Source organism: Callorhinchus milii, unplaced genomic scaffold (assembly GCF_018977255.1).
Source record: "Callorhinchus milii isolate IMCB2004 unplaced genomic scaffold, IMCB_Cmil_1.0 Scaffold28, whole genome shotgun sequence".
NCBI classification, from domain to species: Eukaryota; Metazoa; Chordata; class Chondrichthyes; order Chimaeriformes; family Callorhinchidae; genus Callorhinchus; species Callorhinchus milii.
In genome coordinates this window covers 151,192-169,458 of record NW_024704769.1, presented here as the reverse complement: position 1 = coordinate 169,458, position 18,267 = coordinate 151,192, and the positions used below count along the sequence as shown (strand labels likewise).

General features: G+C 50.5%; 1 protein-coding gene across 3 annotated transcripts in view; it reads left to right on the top strand.

Moving 5' to 3' along the window:
* The first annotated feature begins 421 nt into the window (after positions 1-421).
* Positions 422-18,267, top strand: part of xpo7 (exportin 7) — a 31,286-nt gene continuing 13,440 nt past the window's right edge. The window contains exons 1-12 of one of the 3 annotated variants that reach the window (XM_042344451.1): positions 422-492; positions 7,237-7,383; positions 8,106-8,199; positions 8,655-8,821; positions 10,882-10,947; positions 11,294-11,398; positions 12,983-13,148; positions 14,723-14,796; positions 15,557-15,676; positions 16,477-16,623; positions 17,270-17,442; positions 18,013-18,206. In XM_042344451.1, coding sequence (XP_042200385.1) covers positions 475-492; positions 7,237-7,383; positions 8,106-8,199; positions 8,655-8,821; positions 10,882-10,947; positions 11,294-11,398; positions 12,983-13,148; positions 14,723-14,796; positions 15,557-15,676; positions 16,477-16,623; positions 17,270-17,442; positions 18,013-18,206 — 1,471 coding nt within the window. In that variant the 5' untranslated portion in view covers positions 422-474. Of the gene's footprint in view, positions 493-7,236; positions 7,384-8,105; positions 8,200-8,654; positions 8,822-10,774; positions 10,795-10,881; positions 10,948-11,293; positions 11,399-12,982; positions 13,149-14,722; positions 14,797-15,556; positions 15,677-16,476; positions 16,624-17,266; positions 17,443-18,012; positions 18,207-18,267 lie in introns of those variants that run through there. The other 2 variants (XM_042344450.1, XM_042344452.1) reach the window with 2 other exon arrangements.

The window sequence follows — 18,267 nt, the reverse complement described above, 5'->3', positions numbered from 1 at the left end:
CTTATCACGCCTTCGAGACGTCTCAAAGCGCTTCACAGAATCCACCACTGTTTGTGGGGACGGTGCTGTGCGCAATTGGCTGCCATATTTCACCCACAAAATTGCACAGTCACTACACTTGACAGTGTATCCTGTGATCAAATGCAAGGATGATTATTATTATTGTTGTTATTGTATAAGAAGAGCTCTGTGTTCACCATTCACTGTAGCCACGTGCCACACACGCTGTGATGTGATTCACGTTGGTCACGTGAGCAGGGCGGGGCTCAGACAGCAGCGGCTTCATCAGTCAGTCGGGGATCACGTGGCGAGGGCGGGCGGCGCGCGCTCACCTGCTCACGTGACGGGGGGACGATCACGTGGCGAGGGCGGGCGCGTCGTGCGCGGCAACGGGGAGTGTGCACTGCGCCTGCGTCGTGTGGGGAGCGCGCACTGCGCAGGCGCGGCGGCTGAGGCGAGCATGAATGGAGGAAAATGGCGGATCATGTGCAGGTAACGGCCGCTTCCCCCCTCCCCCCCTCCCCCCCCCCCGGGGCTCACACCCCCATCTTCCCGCGCACAGCCAGAGGCCGTGTCAGCCCGGTTCCTGCCCCCCCCCATACCCTGCTCCCTCACCCACAGGAGAGCCCCCCAAATAATACACCCCCTACACACACACACACACCCCCCCCTATAATACACACACACACACCAGCCCCCCCAATAATACACCCCCTACACACACAGCCCCCCCAAATAATACACCCCCTAACCACACACACAGCCCCCCCAATAATACACCCCCTACACACACACACAGCCCCCCAATAATACACCCCTACACACACACACACACAGCCCCCCCAATAATACACCCCCTACACACACACACACACAGCCCCCCCCAAATAATACACCCCCTACACACACACACACAGCCCCCCCAAATAATACACCCCCTACACACACAGCCCCCCCCAAATAATACACCCCCTACACACACACACACAGCCCCCCCCAAATAATACACCCCCTACACACACACACACACAGCCCCCCCCAAATAATACACCCCCTACACACACACACAAAAAACACACCACCCAGCCCCCCAAATAATACACCCCCTACACACACACACACAGCCCCCCCCAAATAATACACCCCCTACACACACACACACAGCCCCCCCAAATAATACACCCCCTACACACACACACACAGCCCCCCCAAATAATACACCCCCTACACACACACACACAGCCCCCCCAAATAATACACCCCTACACACACACACAACCAGCCCCCCCAAATAATACACCCCTAACACCACACACACAGCCCCCCCAAATAATACACCCCCTACACACACACACACAGCCCCCCCCAAATAATACACCCCCTACACACACACACACAGCCCCCCAAATAATACACCCCCTACACACACACACACAGCCCCCCCAAATAATACACCCCCTACACACACCACAGCCCCCCCCCAAATAATACACCCCCTACACACACACAGCCCCCCAAATAATACACCCCCTACACACCACACAGCCCCCCCAAATAATACACCCCTACACACACACATAGCCCCCCCAAATAATACACCCCCTACACACACAGCCCCCCAAAATACACCCCCTACACACACACACACAGCCCCCCCAAATAATAACCCCCTACACACACACAGCCCCCCCCCAAATAATACACCCCCTACACACACACACAGCCCCCCCCAAATAATACACCCCCTACACACACACACACACACACAGCCCCCCCCAAATAATACACCCCTACACACACACACAGCCCCCCCCAAATAATACACCCCCTACACACACCACACAGCCCCCCCCCCAAATAATACACCCCCTACACACACACATAGCCCCCCCCAAATAATACACCCCCTACACACACAGCCCCCCCCAAATAATACACCCCCTACACACACACACAGCCCCCCCACCCCCTACACACCCCCCCCCAAATAATACACCCCCTACACACACACAGCCCCCCCAAATAATACACCCCCTACACAACACACACAGCCCCCCAAATAATACACCCCCTACACAAACACACAGCCCCCCCAAATAATACACCCCCTACACACACACACAGCCCCCCCAAATAATACACCCCCTACACACACACACAGCCCCCCCAAATAATACACCCCCTACACAAACACACAGCCCCCCCCAAATAATACACCCCCTACACACACACAGCCCCCCCCAAATAATACACCCCTACACACACACAGCCCCCCCAAATAATACACCCCCTACACACACACAGCCCCCCCAAATAATACACCCCCTACACACACACAGCCCCCCAAATAATACACCCCCTACACACACAGCCCCCCCAAATAATACACCCCTACACACACACACACAGCCCCCCCCAAATAATACACCCCTACACACACACAGCCCCCCAAATAATACACCCCTGACACACACACAGCCCCCCCAAATATTACACCCCAACACACACACAGCCCCCAACAACATCCCCCAACACACAGACACAGCATAGCACCACCAAATAATAATACACCCCAACAACACACACACAGCCCTCCCCCCACTCAACAACATGCACATACACAGCCACCTCCAAAATAATACACTCCCCACACCCACCCCCCCCACACACACCCCTTTCATGCAACAACATTCCCCGCACTCGACACACACAGTACCTGCCCCTCCCTCACAGCCTTGCCTCATGTAAACAGCTCCCACCCCCCCACACACCAACCCTCTCTCATTAATGCTAACTTTCGCACAGCACAGCCCTGATCTAAATACACACAGCTCCTGCCCCCCCCCCCCCCCCGCACCTATAATATTATTACTTGTGTTGATCGCTGTATCATGTTGTCGAGACGTCTCAAAGCACTTCACAGGATTTACTGTGAAGTGAATTGACTGTATAGTTTGTGGGCGAAACGCGGCAGTCAATTTGGCCACTTGAATCCACGACTGTGGGGACGCTGCTGTGCGCAGTTGGCCGCTGCGTTTAACCCTCAAAATATAGTCATATCAATGTAGAGTATATTCTGTGAAGTGCTTTGAGACGTCTCGAAGATATGACAAAGCCCTATATTAAATGCAAAGATTATTATGTAACTCTCAAAAGAGCTCCCCCACAAATCCCCCCCCCCCCCGCGCTCACACACACTCTCAAATACACGCCACGTGTACATCTCTCACTTTTGCCCTCCTATGCAGTCTCTTTCCCACCTTCCCCCAGCTGTCATTTGCAGCGCTCTGAGGCGCTATGCTGTATGAGGGGCACTGGGTAAGTTAATGATGTAATTCGTTGAGGTTTTAAATCATTAGTGACATTTTAATTGAACACAGTGTCTTTTCCAGAAAGCTTTATTCATTATTGCAATCTATTGTGATGGCTGTTAAAGAGGTTTTGATGGGGATTCGGTTTTATTGCGGTCTGAGTGACTGAAAGTTTATTGAAATTGTTTGATGGTGGACAGTCTGGCATGTGGTACAGGGGACAGATGTCCGTCCCAGTGGTGTAATATTTCAAGTCAACATATTCGGCATTGACAGAGTAGATTTCACAGAAGTTATCTCTGAGCTGTGTTGTGTTTGTGGTGAACGCCACAGAGTCAGTGAGCAGCGAGGAGTGCAGTCCCTGTAGCTCAGTGGTTAGAGAGAGCGAGCGACCCGGGTTCGATTCCTGGCAGGGTGAAACGTGGGGCAAGTTTCCTCACTCCACACGTCTCTGTTTGCCCAGCAGTAAGTTGGAACCCGGTTGTTAGTCTATTGACGGATCACTTTTCTGGGGTTAATAATTCCTTCAAACAAAAATAGTAATAATTGGTCACTTCAATCCACGACTGTTTGTGGGACAGTGCTGTGCGCAATTATCATAATTTTATTTGTTGTTGAAGGGATTATTATCCCCACCCCCCCACCCCGAAAATGGTTGCAAGGACATCTCAATACAGGATTCACTGTGAAGTGTAGTGACTGTGTGATTTGTAGGAGAAAGCTCAGCAATATTCCCCAGCTGACTAATATCTTTGCCTTTGGCACTCATTCTGCCACCAGGTTCCCCTGACATTGGCAGGACATGTTCCAGAGTCAGTGTAACTAACCCCAGGCCGAGCTGTGCTCACACTGACCGGGACAGGCAGCTCAGCATAAACGTTTCTGCAACATCTCTCGGCTCCGCCACTGCCTCTCCCCTCAGGTCGTTGAAACCCTCATCCACACACTTATTACATCTCGGCCAAATCCCTGCCAAATCCCTGCTTGTCGGCCTTTCCAACTCTTCCTCTCCACAAGTTGCAGATCATTCAGAACTCTGACAGTATATGTTGTGGGCGAAACATGGCACCCAATTGCACACAGCAGCGTCCCACAAACAGTCGTGGATTGAGTGACCAAATTATTAAAAAAAATTTCAAATTTATTTATTGTCTTGAAGGGATTATTACTCCCGGAAAAGCGATCCCATCAGCCAAACAACCGGGTTCCTACTTACTGCTAGGCAAACAGAGGCGTGTGTGTGGAGTAAGGAAACCTGCCCAACATTTCACCCTGCCCGGGCGGGAATCAATCTCAGGTCTTCTCGCTTACGAGTCGAGTGCTGTAACCAGGACTACACAATAAATTCTACTGATATAAGGTGAAATGATTGCGATGTTAGAATGCAGGACAGACAAATATCATGTGGCTTTGGCCACCTGCAGTAAGCAGCACGTTGGTCATCATGTTCTGATCGGAAACCAACCAGAAAAAGTTGCTGAGGAGATATTTTGAGAGAAACTGGTACAACATGCACATGTGCTGATGAAACTGTTCCAGTGTATAAGGACCAGCTGAGTCTCAACTCCTTTTGTTCTGCGGTGAATTCAGGGCTCAACGCCTGGCTGAAAAGAAAGGGTGTTGGTCCAACCAATGGCATGTCTTGTGTCATTACGTTCTGAACCGGTTGGATAAACCATTTGCTTGTATAGAGCGGCGGAGAGGAATTAATTTCCTAGAAACATCCAGAACTCCAAGCCCATGTCCTGTACCGCTCCTGAGTTTGTGAACCCAACATCCCCAATCCTTGCTGGGCTGCTCGGCTCCAAATCAATCTCGGCAAGCCTTTGCTTTACTTGCATCAGTGGTTAGAGCCCTCGCCTCGCAAGCGAGAGACCTCGCTTCGATTCCCGGGCAGGGCAAAACATTGGGTGAGTTTCCTTACTCTACACGCCTCTGTTTACCTAGCAGTATGTAGGAACCCGAGTGTTAGTTGATTGGCAGATGGGATCGCTTTTCCGGGTAATCATCCCCTGAAGAAAAAAAACAAATTGGTCACTCAATCCGCGACTGTTTTTGGGGACACTGCTGTGCAATTGGCTGACGCTTTTCACCCCCGAAATATACAGTCAATTCGCTTTACAGTGCTTTGAGACGTCTTGAAGACGCGATAAGTCGCTGTATCAAAAGAATGGATTATTATTATATGATTTCAAAGTGTTGGCATGGGGGCTTGAACATGGGAAAGTTTCCGATTGGGAGGTGAGAGTGCTACCACTGAGCCAGCCTGACAGAAGGGAAACTCTTATCTGCAGTGCCCAGCAGTCCGCAGCCTGCAGCTATCTCTTTTCAGGATGCTTTCAGTGAGAGAGCTGAACAGTAATGTGTCATGGGTGATTCCAGTGTCACACGCTAACTCCCCACACACTGCATTACGCTATATTACAGGCTGGCTGGCAGAGAGATCGCACTGCAGTTCAACAATAATAATAATAATAATACTTGCATTTGATATAGCGCTTTTCACGTCGGGAGGACGTCCCAAAGCGCTTCACAGAACACACTGTAAAGTGAATTGACCGTATATTTGTGGGCGAACGCGGCAGCCAATTGCACACAGCAATGTCCCACAAACAGTCGTAGATTGAAAATGACCAATTTATTATTGTTTTTGGTTTTGGAGGGATTATTATTAGGCTCTGTGTGGAGTAAGGAAACTTGCCCAAGGTTTCGCCCTCTGCCTGGAATTGAACTCAGGTCTCTCACTTGCAAAGCGAGTGCTCTAACCACTGAGCTACAGGACTCCACAATGCCAGGATTATTATTATTTTATTATAACTGCAGGCCATGTAGCACAGCATCTACCAATGTCCTAGCACCTCCTTACCTCTCAGATCTGCTTTCCCCCCCCACTCTCCCACCCGCTGCCTCAGCTCGGTTAACTCCGGCCACCTATTTGCCCCTCGTCCCCTCCACTCCACCTCCGGTGGCTGTCACCCACTATGCCCCGAAACTCTGGAACTCTCTCCCTCAATCCCTCCGCCTTGCCCCCTCCTTCCCTCCCCACTTTCAAAATCGTACCTAAACACCTTCCTTTTTTATTATGCTTACGGTTACCTCCCCCCATGTGAAAGGGCACTATATAAATGCAAGTGGTTGTTGTATTCCTGTCCAGCCATTAAAACTGGCTTTATCTGTGGAATGGTTAACAAAGAAAGAATTTGCGTACTTGTGAGACACGTCACCTAAGTGTTCTTCACAACAATCAGCAGTGAGTGCAGTGACTATTCTTCACAGGCAAACGCAATGGCCATTTGGCAGCCAGCCATTTATCTGGAAGATTATTGGCCCAGGAACACTGAGAGAAACTCCCTTTCCATTTCAAATTGATTTTCAGCATCTTCTGAAGAAACAGGCACAGACTCGGCTTAACATCTCATCCGAAAGACGGTACCTATGACAATCGGATGCTCTTTCCCCTTCCCCCACCCACACTCCCCTCTGCTGGAGTGTCAACAACAACAACTTGCGTTTATATTGCGGCTTCACACACAGAGGGTTTGAACCCACAGCCTCTGATCACGACCTGAGAGGCAGCCAATTGCGCACAGCGGTGTCCCTCAAACAGTCGTGGATCGAGTGACCAAATTATTATTTTTTTCGAGGGGACCAATTTTCTTTCTATTTCTTGAAGGGATTACCCCCGGGAAAAGTAATCCGCCAATCGATTAACAGCCGGGTTCCTACTTACTGCTGGGTAAACAGAGGCGTATGTGTGTGTGTGTGTTTGTAGTAAGGAAACGTGCCTAAAGTTTTGCCCTTCCCGGGTTCTCTCGATTGCGAGGCAAGAGCTCTAACCACTGCACTACGAGAGTCCAAAGTTTTACAGCGTTGCAAATTCGGCTGCGACTTACGTGAGTTAAATTAAGAGAGCGTGTTGTTACAGAGCCTGGCGCAACTAGAGATCCTGTGTAAGCAGCTCTATGAAACGACGGAGACATCCACAAGGCTAGAGGCAGAAAAGGCCCTGGTGGAGTTTACCAACAGCGCCGACTGTCTGAACAAATGCCAGCTGCTTTTAGAGAGAGGAAGCGTAAGTATAATCCACTGCGATGATTTATTTACCTGCCATTCTCGGAGGGTTGGGAGTGATCAAATGAACTTTGTTTTACATCTTAGAGAGGGTACAGAGGAGATTTGTCAGAATGGTACTCAACGTTATGTGGAGAGACTAGAGAGGCTGGGATTGTGCTCCTTAGAGCAGAGGAGGTTGAGGGGAGATTTAATAGAGGTTTTTAAAATTACGAGGGGAGTTTGATAGAGCAGATAGGGAGAATCTGTTTCCACTGGCGGGTGGGTGGGTCGATAACCAAAGGACATAGATTTAAGATAATTGGCAAAAGAACCAGAGGGGAGATGAGAAATGTTTTACACAGAGGGTTGTTACGGTCTGAAATGCACTGCCTGAACAGGGGGTGGAAACAGATTCAATAATAACTTTCAAAAGGGAATTAGACAGGTACTTGAAAAAGAAAAATTTGCAAGGATATGGGGAAGGAGCGGGGGAGGGAGTGGGACTGATTTGGTAGCTCTTCCAAAGAGTCAGTAGAGGCATGATGGACCAAATGGCCTCCTTCTGTGCTGTATGATTCTATCTTGTTTGGCCCACAAAATACACAGTCAATTCGTTTTACAGTATACCCTATGAAGTGCTTTGAGACATCTCAAAAGATGTAATAAGGCTACCATATCAAATGCAAGGATTATTATTATAATAATAATTATTTATTATTTAACACATTTTTTTTCTTACAGTCATCGTATTCACAGTTGCTGGCAGCAACCTGCCTTACGAAACTGGTGTCTCGCACAACCAACCCTCTGCCTTTAGAACAGCGCATCGATATACGTAAGTGGGATGCTGCTAATAAATATATTATTATTATCTATAACTATAAATAGATTTCATCAAGTTGTTTTCTGCACTACACCTGTATTCACAACACAGTGGGGCAGAGAGGCTGAAGGCCCGACCGGCAATATGGAACAGGCAAGCTGGGGGGAGGGAGTTGGGGGAGGTGACAGTAGACGCAGTCGAAGAGGAAGGTCTTGAGATGGATTTGAAGGAGTTGGTGGCGGGTGTGGGGTGCAGGAGGAGGAGCTCCGGGATGGAGTTGCGGAGGGCAGAGAGTGAGAATTCAGGCACGATCTGAAGATGGGGAAGCGGAGGTGCGAGGCGGAGGGAGGGTGAGAGTTCCAGATTTCCGGGGCGTTGTAGCTGAAAGCCCGGCTGCCGATGGTGGTGGAACGGAAGGTATCTTTTTAATAAAAAAAATACTTTTGTGTTTTATTTTTTCGTGGCAGGAAACTATGTTCTGAATTATCTGGCAACGAGGCCAAAGTTGGCGAGCTTCGTCACACAGGCCTTGATCCAACTGTTTGCCAGGATCACCAAACTGGGCTGGTTTGACTGTCAGAAGGAGGAGTACGTGTTTCGAAACGTCATAACCGACGTCACAAGATTCTTACAGGTTGGATGGATCAGTGTTTCTCCCTCCCTCCCTCCCTCCCTCTTTGCTGTGGAAACTTGTTAAAGAGCTTCATCCACTTTGCATCCACTTCATCTGTGTCTCCAGCGCCTACAAACTGCAATGAGATGAATGACCACAGTGATGATGGAGGCACTGGAGTATCATCTGACAATACAGAGCTTCTGATGCTTTGTACTAACCTCAGGAACTGTCCACACAGGCCTTTCTGGGATGGCCGTATCAACCTGTCCGCTCCCTCTGCTCAGCAGGCTCCTGCCTGCTCCACATCCTCCGTCCGGCCCACCCCACTATCGGTGGTCGGGCCTTCAGCCTCTCTGCCTCCCACCCTTTGGAACTCCTTCCCACATTCCCTCCGATTCGACCCCTCCTTTGCCTCTTTCAAGGCCAGTCTCAAGACCCTCCGCTTCGACCACGCCTGCAGTCACCCTCCTCCCCCCACCCTCCCCACCCTCCACCCCTCCTGATCCCAACCCCCAGCTCGGGTCCAAATCCCTGACTGTCCAGAGCCTTGGGACGTCCTCCCAATGTGAAAGGCGCCGTGTAAACATGTGTTGTTGTTACCTGCCCAGCCCAGTGAATGCACAGACAGACAAGCTCATTTATTATTATAATGAGAATACGTGTTTCGCCCACAAAAATACACGGTCAATTCACTTTACAGTGTATTCTGTGAAGTGCTTTGAGACGTCTCAACAACGTGATAAGGCTCTGTATCAAATGAGAAAACTATTATTATTAGCTTCTGCCTGTGGGATTCAGACGGACTTCCGCGTCTTGTGTCAGAGACGAGGTGTCACAGAGGTGGGCTCGGGTCCAACATTCCACTGTCAAGCATGTCTCTGTTGAGCCAGCTGAGATTTAAGGGGACCCCATTTAACATTACACCCACTCCCTCTTCAAAAAAGGAGGATGGTCAATAGTTAGTCATTTAACATCCAACGAGTGTAGGTTTGAAGCACTCACTAGGTGGATGGCAGGTACCAGGAACTCCTTAGCAGCTTCCTTGGGGTACAGCCCAGCTTGATGTGAAGTGTGCGAGAGCAGTCCTTAATAATTAAGGTGGTGGAGAGCCATGGAAAATCCAGACAGTTTTCTGTTCAACCCACTGTGGAAAAAACAGCTTCAGATTCAAGGCTTTTTCACCCGTTTCTGACCCACCTTAAATCTTAAGGTGAAAAATTGTCCAACAGGCAGAAGAAAGACTGAGTTGGACCTCGGGCTTGTTGAGTTCTGATGTAGGGCTTGAACCCACAACCTGTTAGCTCGGAGTTTACAGCGCGTTACAACTGAGCCAAGCTGAGGCCCTGTACTGACTTCCTTAATCGACATCTCAAGACCAACTCCAGTTTCATTCTATTTGCTGTGTGCAATAATTGGTTGCCCACGTTACATCCCTACAAAATAAACAGTCACTACACTTTACAGTGTATCCTGTGAAGCTCAGTGATAAGGTACTGTATCAAACACAAGGATTATTATTATTTGGCATTACGATTATTGGCTCAAAAATCTTCCCGATTACAGATTAATCACCGTTCAATTATGCCCTCGTGTTTTGTTCTGGATTTGGGCATTGAAAGAACTGTTCCACGTCAGAGGTGATTGGTTCAAGCGTCGGGTTGGATATTTTAAACTCATCGTCAAAGCTGACACTGACTTCAATGCATGTGGTGGCACCGTCCTAAAGATGAGACGTTAACAGCGGTCTTGTCTGCCTGTTCAGGTGGATGTTAAAGATCCCGCGGTGCTATTGGAAAAGAAAAGGCAGTTTCTCACTGTGTCCTTCCTGGCCAACAATCCTCCAGATAATTCGGTCACTCACTTCATGGCTGTTTGTGGGACGTTGCTGTGTGCAAGTTGGCTGCAACGTTCGCCTACAAAATACACAGTCACTACACTTGACAGCAATTCCCTGTGATGTTTGAATGTTACCAGCGCTGTGTCAAATAAATGCAAGTATTATTTAGATCAACCCACACATCTCTTTAATGGTTCCTTTGTTGTTGAGACAGCGATGAAAGTTTTGTCTGTCATTGCAGGATACCGTCGAGCACTGCGTTATAGGAGTAATGATCCTTTCTCAGTTAACGAATGAAATAAACCAAGTAAGTCCTGCAGCAAACTCAAGCGAAGTAAGTGTCCCTTTTCTCCTCATTGGTTTCCATTCCCACGTCTTGAAGTGGGCAGTTTCTTGCAGCAGGTTGTGGGTGGAGGGTAAGAGGATGGACTGGTTGGGAGGTGCCAGGGTAGGAAGGGACTTGAAAACGGGTGTGAGGATTTTGAAATCGACCTATTTGGTGATAGGGTGGAGCCGGTGGAGCTTGGTGTGATGGGAGGAAACGGAGTTTAGTGCGGGTCGATAGATTGATAGGCGCCTTCCGAAAGGCGCTATGGTTCTCTGTGAGGTGGGGCTGAGAACAAGCTGATCGCTCTGGCTCTGTTGCTCCACAGGCTGACACTACACATCCACTAACTAAACATAGGAAGATCGCTTCGTCCTTCAGGGATGCTTCTCTCTTTGATATCTTCACGCTCTCGTGCAATTTACTGAAGCAGGTGGGTATTTTGATGTGTTGTTTGCGCACAAGCTGCTGTTTGGTAATGATGATAATAGTACTCACATTCGACACAGCGCCTCATCACGTCGTTGAGACGTCTCAAAGCGCTTCACAAGATACACTGTCAAATGGAATAATTTTGTCATTTGTGGGTGAGACACGGAAGCCAATTGCACACAGCAGCGTCCCACAAATAGTCCTGGATTGGATGACCAAATTTATTTTTGGAGGGATTATTACCCTTGGAAAAGCGATCCGCAATCGACTAACAACCGGGTTACTTACTGGGGAAACAGAGGGTAGCAATTAGCTACTGAGTTTTGCCCACAAAATATAAGGTGAATCCACTTTACAGTATATCCTGTGAAGCGCTTAGAGACGTTTTGAAGACGCGTCATGATCGGCACTGCCTACCACCACCTCCACAACATTGCCAGACTCCGCCACTGCCTCACCCCTCAGGCCCCCAAACCCTCACCCACGCAATCGTCAACTCAAGGCTCGATTACAGGAACTCTCTCCTCATCGGCCTTCCCACCTCTTCCCTTCACAACCTGCAGATCACCCAAAATTTCTCACGCCCACCCTCGCCCGACCCCATCACTCCCACCCTCGCCCGACCCCATCACTCCCACCCTCCCCGACCCCATCACCCCCACCTTCGCCCGACTCCACTGGCTCCCCATCTCCCAAAGGATCGAGTTCAAGATCCTCGTCCTCACCTTAAAGGCCATCCATGGCCTCGCCCCCTCCTACCTCTCTGACCTGCTGACTCCCTACCAACCTGCCCGCTCCCTCCGTTCAGCGGGGTCTGATCTGCTCCATGTCTCCCGCCCATCGGTGGCCGGGCTTTCAGCCTCCCTGTCCCCACACTCTGGAACTCCATCCCATGGTCCCTTTGCCTCGCTTCCTCCCTTGCCTCCTTCAAGGCCGGTCTCAAGACCCTTCTCTTCTACCGCGTCTTTGGTTTCCCTTCCACCTCTCTGCCTTCCTTTACCTCTACAACCCCTCCCCCCCCCCTTGCTCGGGCCCCGACACCTGACTATTCAGCGCTTTGGGACGTCCTCCCGACGGGAAAGGCGCTCTATAAATGTCATTTTGTTGTTGTTGTTGTGATAAGGCATTATATCAAATGCAAGGATTACTATTACTGTTCGCATGAAAAACTCTGTGATGGCTTCCAGTTTCTACATCTCCTCAGTCTGGCTCTGCCTCACTGGGCTGCAGACATTGGTTAGTTCCTCACTAGCTTAAGGCTCGCTCACCACTACCATTTACAGGTAAACACTGTTATAATGATGCTGGAGCCGGAATGCTTTTAAAGGTTCCTCACGTCTTGAGTGCTTCTCACAATAAGTGCAGTGGTCAACGTGTCAGCCTGTGACTCAGGCTCTTGCACTCTCGCCTCTGAATCAGAAAGTTCTGGGTTTGAGTGTGTGTGGGTTTGTGCGTGGGTGTATGTACACCTGTTTTGTGTGTGCTTTTTTGTGCGTGTATACGTGTGGGTATTTGTTTGAGTGTACGTGTTTGTGTGTGTGTGTGTGCTGGCTATGCTCACTCAGGAACCTGTGCCCATTTCCAGGCTTCCGGGAAGACCCTAAACTTGAACGATGAGAGCCAGCACGGACTCCTCATGCAGCTGCTCAAACTGGCTCACAACTGTCTGAACTTCGACTTCATCGGTACCTCCACCGACGAGTCGTCTGATGATCTCTGCACCGTCCAGATTCCAACCAGCTGGAGGTCAGGTATGGTCCCTGCTCCGAGCTGTTTGTCATATTTCGGCTCAAAAATACACAATTAATTCGCTTTACAGTAATATCCTGTGAAGCGCTTTGAGACGTCTCAAAGACGTTATAAGCGCTGTATCAAGTGCAAGGATAATTATGGGTATCAGAGTGTCAGTGTCAAATCCTCACACTCTTCACGCCCTGGCACCTCCCGACCTCTCCAACCTTCTTAATCCCCTAACCCACTTACCCGCTGTCTCCGCTCAGTTGGCTCTGGCCTCCTGCTTGTCCCTCGTATCCTCCCTTCCACCATCGGTGGCCGAGCTTTCAGCCACTATGTCCCGAAACACTGGCACTCTCTCCCCCTATCCCTCCACCCTGGCCCCTTCCTTCCCGTCATCAGGTCGCGTCTGAGGACCTTCCTCTTCTACCGTGCCTATGGTCACCTCCCCCCTCCCCCTAGGCTCGGCGTCGTGCTCCGCCACTGCCAAACGCTCTGGGACGCTGCCCTTTATGACGGGGCGCTGTGGAAATCCAAGTTGTCGTTGCTGTTGTTTTACCCGTTTACTGACTGTGACTAATAAAGAGGGAAAGGTTCCTCAATTCCTGCCTCAGTTGGTCACTCTCCCTGCATCATAAGGTTCATGAACAGACGTTCCGCTTGCAAATCAGATTCCCCCCACCCACCCGCATTCACCCTTTTCATCTGCTTATTATATCCTGGCAGATCTTTACATTGGAGTTCACCAAACCCCAGAGTCAGACTATATAGAGGTGTCACTGTTAATATCAGACTATATAGAGATATCAGTGTTAATATCAGACTATATAGAGGTGTCACTACATTCGTAGATTTAAAGAAATTCTGACTTGGAAGAGTTTACAGCAGATCTGATTACGCGAGAGGACCCAGGTTCTATTCCTGGGCAGAGCGAAACCTTAGGCAAGTTTCCTTACTGTTTACCCATCAGTAAGTAGGAACCCAGTTGTCAGTCGATAGGCAGATCGCTTTCTGGGGATAATAATCCCCCCAAAATCAAAATCAAAATTGGTCACTCAATCCATAATTCATTGTGAACACTGCTATGCGTAATTGGCTGCCGCATTTCGCCCACAAAATACACAGTCACTACACAGTATATCCTGTGAAGCGCTTTGAGACGTCTAGAAAATGTGATAAGGCACTGTATCAAACGCAAGGATTATTATTACAGTGTGGCTTATCCAGATGTGGCTTGAAGGAACTAATGAATATAGGACGACCCCGTTATGAACCCGGTCGCCCAGGCCCCCAATATAAGCGGAACGCGAAAACACAGCCGACTTCTTGGTCATCAAGTCATCACTTCCTTCGGGAAGTGACATCAGCGACTCTTTCTGCACACTTCTGGTGCGGTGCGCAGGAAGTGATCTCAGCAGCAACTCGCAGCCACCTTAGCCGACTGGTCCCTGTGGCTTTGACCCTCGGGAGGGAGGGAGGGAGGGCATGTTATGGGAGGGTTTGCCTTGCACTTATCGCAAGTCTATACACCGTGTCCTCCACACAGGGTCAGGGAGAGGCGTCTCAGTAAAACCACTGTTTATTTTCACAGCTTTCCTCGATTCATCAACCCTGCAGCTGTTCTTTGACTTGTATCATTCCATTCCTCCGTCACTCTCTCCTCTGGTAAGTCGCTCTTTGTCCACGTTTAAGGATAGCCACCAGCAGACTCCTCTCTCTGACTGGACTCGTTTTGCCTCCACCCCACCCCAACTCCTCTGTCCTTCAGCCTTTCTTTCCCCAATTCACTGGCACTCCATCCCGGAGCTCCTCTGCCTCAAGGAATCACTCCTCAATCCAGTCCCCAGCTCAGTTGCAAATCCCTGACTGTCCAGCCAACGCCTTGAGACGTCCCCCCGACATTAAGGCGCTGTGTGAATGCAATTTGTCATCGTCCAAGAGGGAGTTAGAGAGGGAGTCTGCAAGATATCAGAGCAGGGAAATAACTTTTTGTTGACAGCTGCATGAGGGCGAAGACTGCAACAGGGATGTAAGGAGCGGGTGGTGACTTGTGACATAAGCACTGGTTGAGCCAAATGGGCAATTTACAAGTGTACAGTCTGAAAATCATTTGTGAATAATGGTGCACAATAACAGGGATTCACGGCGAAGCGAATCTGCAACTTCTTAACGTCAGTCCCTGGGACATGAATGAGCAGATGTGTTCCCCTTCAATCCCTCCTCCTCGCCCCCTTCCTTCCCCATCTTGAGGCCATGCCTGAAGACCTTCCTCTTCAACCGTGCCGTACGGTCACTTCCCCTCCCCTCGCCCCAACTCGGTGTCGTGCTCCGCTACTGCCACGCGCTCTGGGGCGCTACCCTGCGTGAGGGGGCGCTGTGTAAATGCAAGTTGTTGTTGTTGACTGGTGCTCCCTGTCCCTGGCAGGTGTTGTCCTGTTTAGTGCAGATCGCCTCAGTACGGCGATCGTTGTTTAACAATGCCGAGCGAGCCAAGTTCCTATCGCACCTCGTGGATGGAGTCAAACGGATACTTGAAAACCCACAGGTGATTTGGGAGGCAATTTGGGGCTCTCTCTCTCTCTCTCTCTCTCTCTCTCTCCGCCACTTTCCTTTCACGCCTTCCTCGTGTTCCTTTGTCCTAGAGTCCTTGTCATCCCTCGCAGTTCCCGCCAATCAACCTGTTCTGACGGTTGCCCTGTCGACGGTTAAGGTCACACACAATTCCTGCTTGCTGTACGCAGGAAGTGGCGCTGATGTCATCTTGCAACGATTTGCTGGCGGCCATTTTTTTAGCATGCCTCGACATAATGTGGCGTCTGCGTTTACACCCTCACAAGCACCATGCTGTAACGGGGTGCCTCTGTACCACGCATTTATTACATCCAGGCTGACTACGCCAATGCCCTGCTTGTCAGCCTCCACAACTCTTCCCTTCACAACCTGTAGATCATCCAGAACTCTGCAGCTCGTGTTCTCTCCCGCACCAGGCTCCGTGACCCCCAGCCTTTCCCAACTCTGCATCCCCCAGAGGATAGAGTTCAAAATCCTCGTCCTCGACTTCACGGCCCTCCACGGCCTTGCTCCTCCCAACCTGCAACCTCAAACCGTACCAACCTCTCCGCCCAACCTGCCCCTCCTTCAAGTCATGGCTCAAGACCCTCCTCTTCGACCATGCCTTTGGTCACCCTCCTAACCCCACCCTTCTGATCCCAACCCCCAGCTCAGGTTCAAATCCTTGGCTGTCCAGCATCTTGGGATGTCGTCTCGATGTGAAAGGCACTGCGTAATGTAATGTGTTGTCGTCCTGAATCTGAGGGTGTAACAGAGAACGTCTCCTCTCTGCAGAGCTTGTCCGACCCCAACAACTATCACGAGTTCTGCCGGTTGCTGGCACGGCTGAAAAGCAACTACCAGCTGGGGGAGCTGGTGAAGGTGGAGAATTACCCGGAGGTTATCCGCCTGATTGCCAACTTCACAGTGACCAGCCTTCAGGTACCGGCCAGCCCAGTGATTGCCCATGGTAATGGGATGACGCTTCTCACCCCCTGCAAATTGGGAGGATATTTCAGCTACTATACCATAAAACTCTCACTCTCTCCCTCAATCCTTGCCCCCTCCTTCCCCATCTTCAAGTCCCAGTGGGCTTCACAGTGACAGAGCACAATGCCAAGCCGGTGTGGGGGGCGGAAGGTGATCCCGTAGACACTGTCGAATATCAAGGTCTTCAGCCACAACCTGAAGATAGGGAAGGAAGGGGCGAGGCAGAGGGATAGAGGGAGAGTGTTCCCGAGTTTCGGGGCTTAGTGGCTGAAGGCACAGCCACTGATGGTGGAGCAGAGGGCATGTAGGGCAAATAGGAGGCCAAGAGCCAGCTGAGCGGAGGCAGCAGGTAGTGGAGTGGAGTGGGGAGGCGGGGGGTGTGGTTAAGCAGGTGGGAGAGGAAGGGAGTTGCGAAGGAATGAAGTGATTGGAAAGCAAGTGAGAGGATCTTGAAATTGATCTGCTCGGTGTTTGGGAGCCAGTGGAGCCTGGCGAGGACTGATGTGATGGGGGGTACAGAGTTTAGGGTGTGTGAGTATTACTGCATTGACGCACGACCGTCTTTCCCCCCCCCCCCACCCACCCCGGTCTCCAGCAGCATTGGGAATTTGCCCCCAACAGCGTCCATTACCTGCTGAGCCTCTGGCAGCGTTTGGCAGCCTCCGTCCCCTACGTCAAAGCCACGGAGCCCCACATGCTGGAGACCTACACACCTGAAGTCACCAAAGCGTACATCACCTCCAGGTTGGAGTCGCTTCACATCATTCTGAGGTGAGACACAGCGCTGTGCTCTTCCCATTGAGTTAGATCTACCTTCAGCTTGATTGTGGAGTTCTGTGGTTAGAGCCCTCGCCTCGCAAGCGAGAGGACCTGGCTTTGATTCCCGGGCGGATCAGGGATACATTGGGCAAGTTTCCTCAATCCAGGGACACGCACACACACACGCCCCTGATTATCAGCAGTAAGGAGGAACCTGGTTGATTGTCGATTGGCGGATCGCTTTCCCAGGGGGAATAATTCCTCCAAAAAAAAAAAAATTGGTCACTCAAACCATGACTGTTTGTGGGGCGCTGCTGTGCGCAATTGGCTGCCGCGTTTTGCCCACAAAATATACAGGCACTACACTTTACAGTGTATTCTTGAAGCGCTTTGAGAAGTCTCGAACACGTGATAAGGCGCTGTATCAAATCCAAGGATTATTATTATTATAACTCCGTGTGTAAAAAAGGATCTTGAATCTATGTGATGTGATGAATGATCAGTGTGTTACTGGGGGTAGTGTCCTTGGTGAGGTGGTCACAGCGAGTTCCCCTGTTGACCAGGGCTGTGTGTGCTCCCCAGGGACGGGCTGGAGGATCCTCTGGACGACACGGGGCTTGTCCAGCAGCAGCTTGACCAGCTGTCCACCATAGGCCGGTGCGAATACGAGAAGACGTGCGCTCTGTTGGTGCAGCTCTTCGACCAGTCGGCGCAAAGCTACCAGGAGTTACTGCAGAGCGCGAACGCCAGCGCCATGGATATCGCTGTCCAGGAAGGTAAGGGACCCACGGAGAGTTGTAGTGCAGTCTTAGCCCAGCTGGGAATCGAACCCGGGTC